The sequence below is a fragment of the Erithacus rubecula genome (genome assembly GCF_903797595.1).
Source record: "Erithacus rubecula genome assembly, chromosome: 6".
Classification (NCBI taxonomy): Eukaryota; Metazoa; Chordata; class Aves; order Passeriformes; family Muscicapidae; genus Erithacus; species Erithacus rubecula.
This window is the reverse complement of record NC_136688.1, coordinates 56407785-56425249: the sequence shown is the minus strand read 5'-3', so window position 1 is coordinate 56425249 and position 17465 is coordinate 56407785. Positions and strand designations below refer to the sequence as shown.

Here is a 17465-nt window from a genome sequence, read left to right as displayed (position 1 = left end):
AAATGGTGCATCCTCTGTAATGCTGGATGGACACATTTGGCATTCACAGTCTGGTTCCTGCTGACTCCTTCTGTGCTTCCTTACCATTCTTTCCATTGTGTGTAACAATAAGAATTCATTGAACCAAAGAAGTTCTTGGTGCTTCTTCATTTAAAAATATCAACAACTTAAAGTGTGAAAACCTAGATGTTTTTAATTTATTTTTTTAATAATTTCAATCCTTTAAAGTGAGTTTTGGTTTTAATTATTTCCCTTACTGCCTTAAATTACCTTCTTTATGGGTGTCAGTTGTAGTAGTTTGAGTATCTGCCTCATTACCTCCATTGCCCAGATATCCATAGCTGTTTAGATAGTTTATAATGGTTTAATTTACTTTTTTTTTAATAGAAAAGAGAATTTAAATAGAATTGCTAATTGAAATGTTTACAGAATCTGAATCATATTCCTTCAGAAGGAAAGAAGGGTCCTATTAGTCTGTCCTCCACTCCAAAAGGATGAGGGAGGAGAGAGAGACAGAGATGTGTGTCTTACATAATGAATAATGTACTCACAAGAGCATGAACACTGCTTTTGGGGTTTTTTTTAAGGCTGTTCCCATTTATTTCTCTTCATTGTTATTGCATTGCATCTGTGTTAACACACTGTAACTAAAAAGTTCCTCTCCAAAGGCCACCTGTCACCCTCTTTCTTTCAAAGAGAGAAGTTCTTGATTTTTGATAGCCATGACTTTGAGTAGGTTACAAGTACTTGATATGTGTTTCAAGTACCTGAAGACTTGGTTCATTTTGGCCTCTTAATGAAGGTATGTGTCATCAGCCTTCTGGATGAGCCTGGCTCCTTCTGTTCTGAAAGTTGAATGCCACTGCTAAAATCTAGACTTGTTCTGTTTGTTTTTTGGTTTTTTTCCCCCAGAGCGTTATGTCTTTAACTTCAGAAAATGGCAGCCTCTCATTCCTGAGATTTTACTCCAGATTTTCTGAAATAATGAAAGAAGGCAAAAAAAATGTTTTAGACTAACTCACTTTCAAGGCTTTCCCTGCAGTTCAGTTAGGATTTCTCTTGTAACTCAATGACTGGATATCCAGTGTGGCTTTGGAACACAGCAACCTCCATATGTTTTGCTGTGAGAGCACTTTTGTAATTTAAAAATTAAAATCAACTGTCTTATCAATGCAAATCTGTGAATTGGCTTCTCTGTTGTTCTATGCTAGTAAAAAGGCATTTTGGAAATAGAGGACTTGCTTCTGTCCTCTTAGCTAGATCCTTGTTTTGGAGAGCAGCTGTTGATTCTTGTGAATATTTTCAGTTCAGAAAATTATTTTTCCCTGCATGTTTAACCTTTGAAAATTTGTGCAGGTTAAGCAATTAAAATAAAGGGCATTTACAAAGTTTTCTTAATTACTTAAGGATACTTTAAAGCCTGGATTTTGAAGATTGTTAATTTGTTCTGGTTTACTTATTCTTGTATTTGGACCTTACAGAAACAAGTGCCTTGGACAATTAGTTGTTAGCAACGACCTTGCAAGTGAATAATAACTCTTGAAAATTTTAGATGTTGCTGCTTTTCTAAGTCAAATGCTTGCTTTTCTGTGATGTAACCACTAAACCTTATTTTTTTACAGTTACTCAATAGCAAGAAAAGACATTAAGGAACTAGATCTTCAAAACTTACCAAAATCAGAGTCCTCTCCTAAAAAAGGTAATTTGGAATAAATTCTAGATGTTTAAATGAAGTCATTTCATGCAAACTTTTTTTTACATTTTCTGATAATTGTTGCTTTCTGTTAATTGCTCTTGGATATTTTGTAAACAATTTTAAATGGAAGAAATTAGAGAAACTTTGGCTATAGCTGTGTCTAGTAGCAATCTTCTTTACTTGATTTATATTTCATTATTTTGATCCAGTCCAAATTTGTGGAAAATGAATAGAATAATTTCAAGATAGTCTATTTGAAATGTCAGTGAGCAATGGAATATATACTTACCTCTCCTCATGCTAAAATTTTGTGCTATTCTTCAAAACACTCTGTGTTTATATTAAAGATACCCAGTCAGTAAGGTGTAAACTTCATAACAACAACAGTCTGTGATTAATATTAAATTTAAAAATATAATTACACAATTGGATGGATGGATGACATGGATACCACAATCCATCAATACATGAAATGTGTTAAGGAGAAATGTTTAGATTGTATTTATTAAAAATTACAGTAAAAAAATCCTCACTCAACAACAGCATGTGGTTTGAGTAAAGTTGTGGAGCAGCTCCTTACAAGTCAAGATTTAAAATGCTTTGATTGAAAGCTTGAGGTGGTTTTGATTGATTTGTCTAATGTTACGTGATTTCTCTTCTACTTTGTTCTTAATAGCTATTTCACAGTCCAAGAACTTTAGAACAGCCAAAAAAAAAATAATAAAGTCAGATGTCAGGTTTGAGATATATTGAAGAAAGGAACTTTTTTCCTGTGCAGAACATAATTGGGTTGTGACATTCCTTGCTACAAGGGAATATTTTGGAAGCAAAGGTACTAATGGTTTAAAAAAAAAATAGTTGAGACCAATGTCTGGAGGTTATTCTGTCAGCAGTGTCAAAAACTGGTGCCTTTTCTTCTTCAGTAACACTGAACAGTTCATTGCAGTATGTTCTTCTTTTGGGTGTTTTTCTGGCTCCATTATTAAAGTCTTTTATTGTGACTGAGGGGCAGATTTTGGGGTTATCTGGGTCTGTTTTGCTGTGTTGTTTTCTACCCGTGGAGCACCTCCTCAAGGAAAGGAATTTGAGGTATTTCCATTGTACCAAGTGTAACTTGTGCCTGTCCCATCACATCTTTGCTCACTAATGTGTTTTCCCTCTGTTCCAAACATAAATGTCACATCTCTTTGGGCAGTGCTCTTTTTTTTTTTTTTTTCCAATCTAAAACATGGAAAGAGCAAAGTAAGCTGTGTTTGCTTGATCTGTGATGGATTCATTGCCTTTAAGTTGGTGCTGTGATTTACAAGAAGGTGGAAAGGAAATAAAAAGTGCTTTGTGATTGTGAATGCTGCAGATGAGGTAAAACCAGGGCCCTTTCCTCTCTAGGGCTACAGGAGGCAACCACATTTCTCAGCACCAAGAGTGTTCCTCGGAACTGGAAAATGGACATCAGTGAAATTCTGGAATCCTCCAGCAGTGATGAGGAGGATGGAGCTGCTGCAGAAACTGATGAAGAGGAACAAAAAAGAGAAGAGAAAACTGAAGAAGTAGCGGTGAGTCTGGACAATTTGAGTCATTTTTCAGGGATAATTTAATAATGTGTTTGCCTGAAAATCCTGCACTTTCCAACGTGGAATTCTCAGACTCAGCTTGCTTCAGTGTCTTTTTAGTCCTGTTCATCTTCTCTCTGCTACAGTTGTCTTTATTGGGATTTGTGAGCAGTGGCAAGTTGTCTCCTGTTACCCATTGAAGAAACAGGAGACAAATCTCAGAAACTGGGAATTCAAGGCAGAGAATAGTGTAAGGTTCTGGGTCAAAAGAAAAGGCAAAACCAAAAAAATTAGGTTGAGCTTAGTAGTACTAATTCCACCTTAAATACAATATCTTTGTATTTTTCTTTTGTCGTTTCCTTTTGTATTTTTCTTTGTATGTAGGTTATATAAAAATAACTTGTTTCTGAAAACAGTAGCATGATATAAAAAAGAAAAAAAAAAAAAGACAAAAATTTTCAAGCAAAAACAGGAGGTTGACTGAAACTATGAGCTAAATCCAGGGCAGTAAATGCTTTTTAGAGCAGTACTGATCTTTGTGTGCGTTAGGTTGGAAATGATGGAATGCTTGTGGTGGATGGACTTTGTGTCTAACATGTTGTGGCATGTACAGACTGGGAGAGGAATTCATGGAGAGCTGCCCTGTGGAAAAGGGCTTGGGGCTTCTCATGGATAAAAGGCTGAACATGAGCCAGCAATGAGCACTCATGGCTCAGAAAGCCAAACGTGTTCTGGGCTGCATCAAAATGGGGATTCTCCCCTTTGCTCTCAGGAGATCCCTCTGGAGCACTGTGTCCTGCAGGGACCTGTGCAGGTGGTTCCAGAGGAAATGTTGGAGTTGCTCTGAGGGCTGGAATGTTCACCTGGAGCAGACTGGGAGAGACCTCAGAGCCCCTTCAGGGCATGAAGGGTCCAGGAGAGCTGGGGAGGGACTGGGGACAAGGGACAGAGGGACAGGACATGGGACAATGGCTTTACATTGAGAGAGGGGTTTAGGTTGGACACCAGGGAGGAATTCCTGGCTGTGAGGGTGGCAGGCCCTGGCACAGGGTGGCCAGAGAAGCTGTGGCTGCCCCTGGATCCCTGGAATTGTTCCTGGACAGGGTTTGGTGATGGTGGTGATCTGGTGGACGGTGTCCCCATGTGGGGAAATAGAACTGGATGATCTTTAAGGTCCCTTCCAACCCAGATCATGGAATGTGATTCCATGATTCTCATATTAATAGTTCTTTCTGCATTCGAGTATTTGAAGTGGCTCCTTTTCCATGAAGTTAGCCGGTTCCTTCATGTAATCAAAACTGTGGCTACAGAATTCCCTTCTGTCTCTGCTCCCCCTTGTAACCCGGTGTTGGATTTAGCAGCACGGGCGGAGGTGGGGGGCGGGGAGCGGAGGCACTGCGGGCTTTATTTGTTCCCCCACCGCGCCATTCTCACAATACACCCCGCCAAGATGACCCGCCAAGCCGCAGTGCGGCCCGCGTGTGTCGGGAGGAAGGTCAAAGGCCGCTTCCCTTTCCCCCGGCCTTTCCCTCCCCTCACGGAATGGCCGATGGCGCTCGGCGGCCTCGGCGTTCCCCGGGCAACCGGAGCGGGCGCGGCGCAGGCGCGGGGAGCGGCCGCGGGAGCCGGGGCTGGCCGGGGGCTCGGAGATGGGCTGGCCCTTCCCTCTGCCTTTCATCTGATGCCTCGCGTTCTCCTCCTTAGCCTTACTAGTTCCTTTTATTAATTTTTTTATTTTTTTTATTTCCCCCCCCCTCCCCCCCCACCCCGTGCGGAAGAGAATGTAAGTAATGCCGGTTAACCGCGGCCGCCGCGCGGGGAGAGAGAGAGAGAGAGAGCGAGCGAATATTTGGAAGTCAGGCTGAAAAAATGTCCAGGCAGTGGGCAGATTAGATAGAAAGGAAGTAAAACCATTTTACGTTTGAAAGAATGCAGCTGCTAGGTAAGGATGGTGTGCTCGAATCGGTGATGTGAGCGTGGTGCTTGGGGATGGGGGTTTGACTTGGGGCTCTGATCTGGGAACAGTCTGGTGGAGCTTGATCAGGGGAGATCTTTCCAGGTTAAAAAAAATAAAAAAAAAAGACAATAAGAATCTATTTTTAGGTGTGAATTTTATGCTCGGATATCAGCGGTTTGGAAAATGGAGTAGATGTCTGTATGAGAATAATGGCATGATAAGATAAACCTGTGTGGAAATGTAAAATCCTCTGGGTTTTTTCCCCTCTGTTTGCAGTGAATAAGACTGAATAGGCCACATTTTGCAGGGTGTGAACTGTTGCAGTCTGGATTGCTCTGTCTGTATTAACATTAGTTAAAATTTCAGAGTATCAGTCACTGAAAATCAAGGATTGCTGTACTAGTTTTCTAGTATCCATTTTTATTATCATTTTTCACGCCTATTGCATAAAATGCTGTGTGTTTCAAACAAAGAAGGGGGAGGGGGAAGCTTGGTGGTTTAAAAAAAAAAAAAAAAAAAAAAAGACATTCCTGTGAAAGAAATAGAGATTATTTTTAAAGAATGATGTTAATGTAAAATATTGAAGCAAAGGATTCCAGACAGGTGGATGTGCTGATAGGAGAAGCTGTGGAATCCATTATTTCCAGGTGACAAGTAGGAATGTGAGGTGAGCATCTTCATGCTGAAGCTGTGTAGCAGAGGGTAGATATGAATCTTTTTAGATAATGTCAGAGCAGAACTGTCAGGATGGCCCATTAAATCAAATTCCTGGTCCAGCTGGTAGAATACATATTTTTAATTATGGGCCATGCTACGTATTGCAACAGACAACATTTAGGGAATTTTAGGAATTTCTATTTTCCCTTAGAAAAGCAGTAATTCTAGCTGCAGAGAGAATTGACAAGTGAGTAATTGGGAGTTTTTTTGCCTGTATTTGATTACAGATGTTGAATTACTGAAATTTTACATTTTAAAGAGTGCTTCCTTTTATTAACCAAGGTCAAGGTTCTGTCCATCCTCTCCTAGAATATTCTCAGTGGGCTTTTTGTTTTAGAACTGTAAGTGGTTATATTAGTAGAGATGGGAGTGAGATTATTAAAAATACCTTTTTATTTCCCTCATTCCCATCTTTTGGTATCCACAGCAGCTTTGCTGTCAGGGCCTGTCCAGCTGCTGCCCAGCCTTGATAGGCCATCATTAAATAATCAAATGCACACAGACCTACTTAATATATAATCACAGGATAAAGTCAGTCAGAAAAGTCTAATTCTGGAATGGAAAGGATCCTGTTTTTCTGAAGGAGGATCTTTTATAATGATGATGGAGCAGAGGGATCTGCTGTAGCCAGTGACATTAGATTCCACCATTTTTCCAGTACTTGGCTGAAAAATCTGCAACTTTGTTTTGGCAGAAATTGTCTTTCTCTGTGTTTTGCCTTTGATGACATCTTTAAGAGGTGGTAGAATTGGTACCACCAGGTTTCCAGGCTTTACATGGCTTTTGTAAGCTAAGGAGGGAGAACAAACACAGTGTTGGTTTGGTGCTCCTCCTTCTCACCCGTGGTGAGTGACTTGTGTGGTCCAGAGTTGACTGGGAAGGACAATGTGGAAATTGCTTGTCATGGACTCTTAAGAGGGATTGCATTACACAGAGCTACTCAGCATGTTCAAATTGTTGGAATTTTGGTGAAAATGTGGTGCAACTCAGGATTATTTTCCATTAGCAGCTAAGGTTTTAATAACACATTTCATAAAAAGTGAAAAAATCCAGAGGTATCATAGAAAAAAATTCTTTATTGAATGAAAATTTTAAAAATCATTCAATTAATTTGAATCCACATAAAAATCTGGATATTGCTTTTGCTTCTTACCCTGTTTTCAACATGTCAGAATAAGATAGTCAACTGTGTTTGGAGGGTACATCTGGCAGTCTGTGCACTGCAGCTAAAAGGGAAGAGAAAATCTTAACTCTAGTATCTCCACATAGAAACAAAAGCTTTTGGAACACTAAACATTACCTGATTTTTATTCAAAACAGGTTGTATCTACTGCTGTATTTGCTTGTATTTAAGTTGTTCTGTCAGGGAAGAAGAAAGAAGAATCTAATCTAAACATAAAGTAGTGAAGGAATCCAGACAGGTAAATGTGCTGGAAGGAGGTGGTGTGGAATCCACTGCAATCCATCATGTTTGTTTTTCAAGCTGAGATATTCAAATACTCCTGTTTTACAAGGGGATGTGTAAGCTACATTTGGATTTGGCTTTGTCTACCTGCAAGTCATTCTGATTCCATTCGAATGAAGATGTTAACATGCAGTTATTTCAAATATCTTTTCAGTACACCTTCTTAACAGATACATTCACTTAAGACCAGAGTAAAGGCAAGGAATTTCTTCAGAAAAAAAAATCCAGCTAGCTTCACAGAGGGAAGATTTTGTAGCACCTCCAGGTGTTTGGTAAGAGGGATTTTTTTCAAGCTTATTTTTGACAGTCACCTGGAGGATGTATGTGTAGCATGTTTAATGGGGTGCATTCATGTAACCTTTTTAAGGTTCTTGAATCATAATGGCATCAAAAAAATCAGTCAAAGTTGCTTTACATTGTTGAAAAGGGAAGATGCCAGAGGCATTTTCCAATGTTCCTATTCAGCAAATAAGCAAGGATTTCAGTTCTCATGATAAGTTATTACCATATATTTTATTAGCATTAAGTCCATAAAGGAAGGATGAGAAATCCATGATGTGTTTTAGGAGGCTTGAAATTCCTACAGATAATCAGTAGTCAGCTATTCAAATATTTACATTTTGCTTCAAAATAATTCATGTTCCCTGTGTAGGCTTTGCTCTAAATAACTGTGGGAGATCACATAAAATCATACCCAAATTGCCATGTCTGTTGCAACCTATTTGTATTAGAAAATAACATCAAAATAGCTGACTCTGGAAGTTAAACACAGAAAAACAGTAATTTCAAAGTTAATGAAGGGTGATATCCAGAAAGAAGTGGTTTGTTAGATAAGGAAAAATTCTCCCCTGTGTGAATAGTGAGACCCTGGCACAGGGTGCCCAGAGAAGCTGTGGCTGCCCCATCCCTGGCAGTGTCCCAGACCAGGTTGGATGGAGCTTGGAGCAACCTGGAATAGTGGAAGATGTCCCTGCCCATTGCAAGAGATGGAACAAGATGGTTTTTATAGTCCTTCCAATCCAAACCATTCTAAGGTTCTGTGATTTATATATATAAAACCCCCTAAGTAGCTGTGATGTGTAATGCACAGAGTAGCCTTTAAAAATAGCTAAACATTGATTAGTTAATCCTCCTTCTCATGCATGTGTGCATTTGTAGGAGTTTTGGCTACTGTGAAGCACAGCCTGCATCATGCCATGCACAAATGTTCTTTAAAGACTTTATTGCTCACAGTTTTATGCAAAGAGGCATTCTCAGAATGTCACTCCAAGAGAAGTTGCAAACTGAGACACAGCTCTGGAGTGAGTCATTGTTGGTTTGTGGGATTTCTGGTTTTTGTTGGCACAAATTAACATTTTAAGACCATGCTCATCTCCACGTGGTTTAAAAGCTGTTAACTTGTTGCAATCAGTTTAATTCTTGTCATTTCCTTAATTAGTTTTCAAGCTTTGCAGTTAGAAAGCAAATGTGCAAATGATGAAATCTCATTGAAGTACTGTGAAGTGACAAAATTACATTAACTGTAATTCTGGCAGCTTGATCATCTCCTCCTCTGAACTCCAAATCCTGTGTATGCTGCTCTTCCTCTTCACCTGCATTTCTTTCACAGAAGCATTTTTGGTCTTGTCAGTCTATTTATAACACAAAGGAAAGTTCTGTCCCTGGTAGCTCCACCTCGGATTGCCTGAGTTCAGGGTGCTTGTAGGTACAGATTCATTCTTTCTTTTGTAGAAGCTATTTCATCCTTTGTGCTCCCACTCAGCTCTAAAGGTTGGCACCCACAGAAGCTTTAACATCTTTCTGTAGAGTAAATGATGAGTCAGGATAACAGAGCCACACTGTCTAAAATCATTCCAAGGACAGAGGCAAAGCTCATGGTGAATTAGGTGAATTTAGCTCAAACCAAATGAAGCAAAACCAGTTACAAATGTTCTACACATTTCTGTGTGCTTCATGTTGCTGGTGCTCACCATACAGTTTTAGAAAAATACATGAATGCTGATAATGTTGCTTGGAAGGCAATAAGAAATGGAGCTGGGGAAAAAAAAACATGTCCATTATACAAAGATAATGTTCAGTGTTGGTTTTATTGTTTTACAGTTTCCAGTGGTCCCTAACAGATGTGTCCTACTTGTCAGAAAAGAGGGAAAAAACCTCAAACCCATAAAATTTCAATCTTTTAATTAGAAAAGGGACATCTTGGATATTTTTATTTATTTTCATTTAAATTAAATTCAGCCTCTCATCCTGAACCTAAAAAGTTTTTCTCATGTTGCATTTAGCTGTGGATATTGGATGAACAGCAGAAAGGTCTCAGTTTTGAACTCTTGCAGCTAAAAATTTTCCTGTTTTGCCTCTCACTTGGACTTACCTTTGGCTGCAGTCTCCTCCTTTTTGCACCATCTGTATAAGAAAAAAAAAATGGAGAGACACAACTCTCTTCAGTAACTGGTTTTAAATAATTATCACTGAGAACTTACTTATGTCCAGTCTAAAATTGGCACAAATGTCTGGATAGTCACAGTGAGTTTTGGAGAGTTGCACTGTCATCCTGGTTCCTGCTGGAAATCAGTGCTGGGAATTTCAGCTCTCCATTTGCTCATCACAGGTTGTGGCATCAACATTTCTCAGGTGTTTTCTTGATTTGGGTGCAGATTTACAGCAGCTTAGATGAACCCCCTGTGGGTTTAGATGGTCTTTAAAGGTCCATTCCACCACAGCCCATTCTGTGATTTTATAATGGCTGATAAGTTTAAAGCAAAACTCATTCAGAACAGCAGGTACTTTTGGGAATTCTTGTATGTCCAATTCCAAACAGATAACCCTAATTAAAAAATGGCATTTTATCCTCATGTTGCTGTAAGCATATCCAGGAAGGGCTGGTCTTTCTCATTTTTGGCAGAAGAGCAGCTGATCCATGATTTATTCCATGGTGACAGTCACTCAGGTCTTACTCAAGGACTTCTCAGCAGCATTTGGTGCCTGTTCTGGCATCAGTGCCAGGCTCAGTTCAGACTTCCTCTGTCAAGGAGCTCTTACACCACCAACAGAGAGAAGCAGGTGCAGAATTTGGGATGTCTCACACAGGTGGATGATTATTGCAGCCAGCTTTTATGCCCCCACCCTGTAACATTTTTAACCTTTCCTTTTTGCTTTTCTTCAGCTGAAAGTGCTTGGTCTCAGTGGAAGGATTAAATTCTGGCTGCAAGATTGCTGTTTTTAACCTATATTTCTGCTGTTCTGACCCACACTTTTGGTTTAGCATTGTGCCCACACAGAAGAAATGGCTTTAATTCAACAATTCAGAATTATTTCTGAATGTTTGCTGTTATTAGATGTATTTAGTTTGCACAGTTTGAGCTGCATTGCCTTCAGTCAGTAAACATTACAGTAGATGGTAGAAATTTCTCGATCTTGAAGTTATTTTGCAGTCTACATGGGGAGAAAAAAAGCTGTGGTTTCTATAGCAATGCTTCACTTGATAACCTGGAAGAGCATGCTAATTCTATAGATAACTGTTCCTCCTTATATAATCCCTGTAATGTGCTGAGCAAATGGTAACTGGTGCTGTACGGTGTTGTGATTACACATTTAATTTCCTCCAATTAATCTTGAAGAAAAATTAGTGAAGTAAGACACAGATATTGTCTCTGCCTGATTGTAGCTGAGCCCTGTTGGGTTCAGAAGCTCAGAATTCAGTGGAGCAGGCAGGGCTGGGATTCATTCTGATGCTGAGCAGATTGCTTGCTGGTTAGCAAGCCACTAGCATGTACAATCCCCATTTCTCTGCCTATCTCCTTGCCTTGAAGCTTAAAATTTACAGAATGCAGAGATGACTGAAATCTAAATTGTTGTTCTGGTTTCCTTCTGGAACTGCTTGTCACTTTCCTGTTATTTTTAATAATGTAATGATAAGATTTTTTGACACGTACTGTACGTCTTTCCTTCAAGACAGCTGCAGCCTGCCTTGTGCAAACTGCCAGGCTGGCAGGAAGAAAGTGGCATGCAGAAAGCAATGCAGGGAAAAGGTTTTCCTTTTTTTTTTTTTCCTCTGCTAGAATCTCAAAATTCCATGAAGATACATAGACATTATTTCCTCTGTCTACCTCTTCCACCCCCCAATAAATTTAATTTATTTTAACACTGAAATAAAAGGATTATCTGTGAATTCCTTGCCATAAAGTTAATAAGTGTTTATCTCTTTGAGGCTTTAAGTTGTAAAGGTAAAACTAAGAAATTTGTAATAAAAAGAAATTACAGAAGTGACTTTATTAAAGATGTTTCCAAATATAAGCAGAAATCAACATTTGGAGCTTAATTAAAAAACAAATACTGTCTGGAGCATCTCCAGCAAGTACTGTTGGAGAAAGAATTGTTCTGGAGCCTGAGCTAAAGTTGGGATAAGGAAAATGGGTTAAACAAAAAAGCTCCAAACAAACAGAAAGAACCTAACAAAAAAACCCCCTGAAATTCCTGTGAATTCTTTCAGTCTTGTAAATACCAGACCTGTTCTGTGTTAGGCAGGTATGCAACGTGTATTAGTGTTTTCATTTTGAGGGTCACTCACTCATTCTGTCATGGAATGGTGCTTTCCCTAACCTGCATTTTCTTTTTCTCCTCCTGAGGTACTGCTTCAGTCTTCCTGAGTAAATTTTTTTTTTTGCATATTTCACCATTACAGGGGTTCAGGGCCAAGTGGGAAGTGGTTTGGGTTTAGTTCTTGCTCTTAGGCTTTTGTACAAATAAACTGTTACTTTGCATATTTGCTGTTTTCATTTATGACTGCATTTATTTTCACAGCCTGAGGAAGAGCTTGATCCTGAAGAGAGGGACAACTTCCTCCAACAGCTTTACAAGTTTATGGAAGACAGAGGTAACACTGAATTTTCTTCCTTTTTTTAATCTCCAGTCCACTTGTTTAATGGCACAGCACTCAAAGGGAGCTCAAATCCTCCCTGAGGTGTTTTGGTTTTGTTTTGCTTTCACAAAGCCTTTTTTATGTTCACAATGTCTGGTAAATAAGGCCTTGGTTGATTTCTAGTTGTGACAGGCATGGCTGAGAGCTCTGCTGCTGTTAATCCCAGGCTGCAAGCTGTGGATGGTGAAATCCAACCAGCAGAGAATGCAGATGTGCCATCCTGAACTCTCAGTGCACAAATGGAGCAGTGATACCTGAAGAGACAACTTAGAAGATTCTATTTTATTCTGTAGCTAGAACAATAAAATAGTGCATTTTTAATGTCTGTCTTTACAGAATGAAGTGAGACTTAATAAACTAGAATAGTTGAAGTCTTGGCTTCAGGGCTGTATCAGAGGTGTTGTGCTCTGCATAGGAGCAGGATGTTCCTGCTGGCTTGGGAGAGCTGCTGTTGCATAAGGCATTTGCAGTTGTGATGAGACTGACACTAAAATGGAAGCTTTTGTGCTTCTTTTTAAAAATATATATTCCAGCCTGCAGAGAGTTTTGTCTTTTAAAGTATATTGGTTTGATTAATTTTACTTGTGGAGTCAGTGTTTCAATCCTGTATTTCAAACACTGTTTTCATCCTGTGGTAGCCTTGGTGTGGAGGTAGATTACAGGTGTAACTACTGCCCTTTCTTCTTTATCTTTCTTTTCTCTTGACAGCAGTTACCTAAATGATATTTCCATAGCAGCACAGAGTGCAGCAAATGTTGATGTATTTGAATTTGAAATAATCAGAGCTGAGGGTAAAACATGAAGTACTTGCAGAGTCTGAATGTTTGCCCCTTTCTTTTTTTGAGGGGGTGAGGTTGTTAAAATTAATGGGGAAATCAAGCTGCCTTTGTAAAAGAGGGTCTGTATGCCTTCTAATGAGGTGTGTTCTAGACCACAGAAACATAAAAGAACAATTCAAAAGCTGTTCAATATTGGCAGGTCTTATCACAGGTTTAGAAATTGAGCATGTATTATAGCAAAGTGTTCTGGAGCTCATCCAATATAATTTTGAAGGCCTCCTGTGTATATAGCCAGAGTTTCTGGATAATAAGCTGCCTTAGGGGAATGAAAGGCTGAGTTGGGAGGGAAAAAAATAAATCATTCTGCTGCTGGGCTAATTCAGAGGTTTTTTTTCATGTAGCCTGATTCTTCCCACTTTGCTGTTTTCTGCCTTTCTCATTCTCTTTCTTAAACACTCACAGACTACAAAACAAGTAGGGATGTCAGGACCTTGTGAAGACAAAAGAAGAAAGCATTTGTGTGCTGAATTTGAAGATTCAGTCCATGAGATAATGTTTAAGCCAGTATGTGGATTGAACAATGTGCAGGACTTTTTCAGGACTGGGACTTTCCCCTGCCTGTTTGCTTTTTGTTTTCCTTCTCCATCCTTATATTAAGATTTCTGTTCCCACCAGATTTGTTCTACATTCTGTTCTCTCAGTATAAATGTTTTGAGTCATGGAATCATGACAGTATTCCCAAAGTCCTATAAAATTATTTTAATGATTCCAAATATAATTGCATGAAGATGAGCTAAGATAGGAAGCAGCAGGGAGGAGGTTTGATCTTCTTCCTTGCTGGGAGGATTTTTGTCTACGTATGCAGCTACTTCCCTAAGTCACTTTTGGTTTCTTCTTTTGCAAATAATTACTGTTATTTATGTCACTGCCACTCAGTTGATTTGAGTTCTCTCTTTTCCCTGGAACTGTCCCAAATATTCATGTCTGGTCAGGCCTTGTGCTTTTTCACATTCTGACAATTTGCCTGACTATCTGTCTCTTCCTAATCCAAGATCTTTGCTTCTTCCTCGTTCCTTTCAGCCCACAGTGTTTTTAGTTAGTCTTTTCACACACTGCTCTGTTCCAGCATTCCTCAGGTGCTCTCTGGAGCTTCTGCAGTTCTGGCTGTTCTCCCTGCTCACAAGAGGAGCAGTGGGATGCAGCCAGGTGGATGGGGGTTGCTAATAAGGCTGGGGGGCTGATAAACCACCCAGAGATAATGGTGCATTCAAAAGAGGGTGAAGCCTTAACTGGTGATTGGAATTTACTGGCTTGGGAACATGCCTTAAGCCATTAAGTACAAATTTTAAAAAGCAGAATATTTCTAATGTGTGATAAGAGGCAACTTGCTATTCTTTGGGATAACTTGTTTCTCTTTTATTTTATTCAGGTACTCCTATCAATAAACCACCAGTTCTGGGCTACAAGGACCTTAATCTCTTCAAGCTTTTTAGGCTGGTTTATCAGCAGGGTGGGTGTGACAATGTAAGTGCTGGATGTTCCCTGAATTAAACACGTTTGTTCATTCATATCTATAAATGTTTGTCCAGGGAAGCTGTGGATGCCCCTGTCCTGGAAGTGTTCAAGCCTGGTTGGACAGGGCTTGGAACAACCTGGGATAATTCCAACTCCATGGCAAGGGGTTGGACCTGAATGTTTTTTAAGGTCTCTTTCAATCCATACTGTTCAATATTTATAAAAGGCTTTAGCTTTTAGCTGTTAGATATTATTCCTTAATGTTCTTATTTAACAAAACCTGTAAACTTCCTTCTTTCTTTTTTTTTTTTTTTTTTCCCCAAAGATTGAGAGTGGTGCTGTATGGAAGCAAATTTATATGGACCTTGGCATTCCCATTTTGAACTCAGCTGCTTCCTACAATGTAAAAACTGCTTATAGAAAGTAAGTTCTTATATTGAATAATGGTGAAAACCCTTCTCCTTTCTTTTTCCTGGTTGTGACACGTACAATATTCAAGAGATTTTTGATAGTTATAGACAGCAGCTGATATTCTTCAGTTAATCAACAGTTCTGAGCATATTCTTGTGCTGATGTGGAGGGAAGGAGGAAGTGCTCAAGGCTCTAATTCCTGTTGCTCCAATACATCAGAATTCTGCTCATTTTTTTACCAAGAAACTTTCACTTTCCTCATGTGCTGATGGCATTTCAGAGCACACCAATGAAATTTATAAAATAAGCTTTGGCAGATTCAGTTTTGCAAGTTAAAACAATTAACGGTAACAGGCTCCTCAATCTTTAGATCTCATATGCTTTGAGGAGAATTTTGTAGGAGTTGCTTTAACTTCATGAAAGATATTGACTAAAAAAAGCCTGTTTCAGATTGTATATTTACCTAAAATCTTTGCAGAATTTATAGAATAATGGCTCTTAACTGTGTGCATTGCTGTGATGGATGTAACAGTTATTAAATAGCAAAATCATTACTTAAAATGACCAAATACATAAATCTTTTTCTTCTGACCCTCACTTTTCAGCTGTGTTGTAACTTTTAAATTGGAAACCTTTCAGGAATGACATTTTCCAAGCTCGTTTTCTAAATAAAAATTGTTTTTATTATTTATCCTCCTGGAAGTTTGACAAGAAACAGTTGGGCTTTTTGAGTAAAAGGGAAGAATGAGGTTCTCTTGACTCAGACCTAAGGAAATTTGGAAGTAGGGATGACTAATGACTCGACTCATGTTAATGTCAATGAAGATGACAATACTGAGACTGTCTTCAGTGAGATTTGAACTGGGCACATATTTAAGGTCTGTATTTCACAGAGAAGAGTGTTTATCCTGGAAAGAGTAATTGGTAAATGTGTACTGGGTTGCAGAAATAATGATGATGTTGTTTGGACACATGAAAATGTGTTGTGACAGTGATAATGTGTTGTAACTTGCATATTAATTCTTTGAGGAATAAGCTAATTAATACCTCTCTTGCCTATAACTGGATTAGAGTGTACACAGGCAGTTTCCAGAAAACAAGCTGCTGCATGGCATTACTATCATAAATTCTTAACTGGATAGAGATGAAGTTAAATATGTGGGAAGCACCTCTGTGTTTTCTTTTTTCAGCATTTGACTTGAAATTGTTTCACTTCAAAATCTTCTCTAGCTTTTAAATTTTTATTTATTTAGGTTTGCTTGGTTGTTATTTTTTTTATTATTATTTTCCTGAAGTTACTGAGCAGGAAAACAGGTTTTATGCACTTCAATAAATAGAAAATAAACCATGAAATATAAATGGGACCTTCCTTGTGTCTAGGTATCTTTATGGTTTTGAAGAGTACTGCCGTTCTGCAAACATTCAGTTCAGGACCATCCATCACAATGAACCAAAAGTGATAGAAGACACACAGAAACACGTGGAACCAATGGAGGAAAGTGTGAAAGAGGAACAAAAAATGCCCCCAACAGAAGTTAAAAAAGAAGCAGAAGAAAATTATTCCAGCAGTGAAAGTGAGAAAGAAGAAATTGAACTGAGATCCCCAAGGGTGAGTGGTTTGAATTGATTTGTGTTCAGTCCTTAACAAAGCCCCTTTGTGTAGTGAGCACTTTCCATCATGAGTTTTCCCTGTGGAGCAGCTGCTCTTTGGAATTGGTGCACTTCTACAAATGTGGAGTTCTGGGAGTGTTAACTACTAATTATGTTCTACCTGGACACTGAGTCAGGTTTGATGATTCCTTCATATTCCACACCATGTATAGGATTTCCTCAGATCAGTTGGATGTGCTGTAGTTCAGGGATGGCTTGGGAGCTGCTTGGAGCTGTTATCATCAGAACAGTGAAATATTGCAGGACAGTCTTGGTTGTGAGTGGGGATTTCCACAGGCATGTGGAACCTGCAGCCTTCTGGCAAGAAACAGGAATATCAAAAACCTGCTGTGGGTCTCAGAATTAAAGGGAGACCCATTGCTCTGAGTTAGTTGTTATCACAGTCTTCCTTCTAATAGAAGGAAAACTCAAATATTAAAATATATACACAAAAGTAGAGGGAGTAACAATTAAGTTTAGCCTAAAGTTGTCTTTACATGCTGTAGAGGTGAGGGTTGTAGCTGCATAGATCAGATCAGTGGCCCAGCAGCTGGATGATGCTGAACACATTGAGGAATACAGGCATTTCTTTAAAGATAGTGGAAATATGACTGTAGCACTCACTTAATTACCTTAAAAGAACATTTTGTTCTTTTGAGTATGACTACTGAAGGACAAGATTTGCTGCTTTTAAATTGTTCAAGTTCTAAAGATTCTGTTTGACTAAAATGTCATTCTGTTAAAGGCCTTCCTGCAAAGCAGCTTTTCAAGGAAATATATGGCCTTATAAATTAATAGATGAAAGGA

The 17465-nt window shown here is 38.9% G+C and overlaps 2 protein-coding genes across 3 annotated transcripts in view; one reads left to right on the top strand and one right to left on the bottom strand.

Moving 5' to 3' along the window:
• The window catches only part of ARMH4 (armadillo like helical domain containing 4), a 153095-nt gene that overhangs the window by 110974 nt on the left and 24656 nt on the right, over nucleotides 1–17465 (bottom strand). The window lies entirely within an intron of this gene.
• ARID4A (AT-rich interaction domain 4A) overlaps nucleotides 1–17465 on the top strand; it is a 44700-nt gene that overhangs the window by 17372 nt on the left and 9863 nt on the right. For both annotated transcript variants that reach the window (XM_079309290.1, XM_079309289.1), the window contains exons 10-15: nucleotides 1623–1699; nucleotides 3083–3249; nucleotides 12186–12258; nucleotides 14512–14606; nucleotides 14923–15020; nucleotides 16389–16617. In XM_079309290.1, the coding sequence (XP_079165416.1) occupies nucleotides 1623–1699; nucleotides 3083–3249; nucleotides 12186–12258; nucleotides 14512–14606; nucleotides 14923–15020; nucleotides 16389–16617 (739 nt within the window). The remainder of the gene's footprint in view (nucleotides 1–1622; nucleotides 1700–3082; nucleotides 3250–12185; nucleotides 12259–14511; nucleotides 14607–14922; nucleotides 15021–16388; nucleotides 16618–17465) is intronic.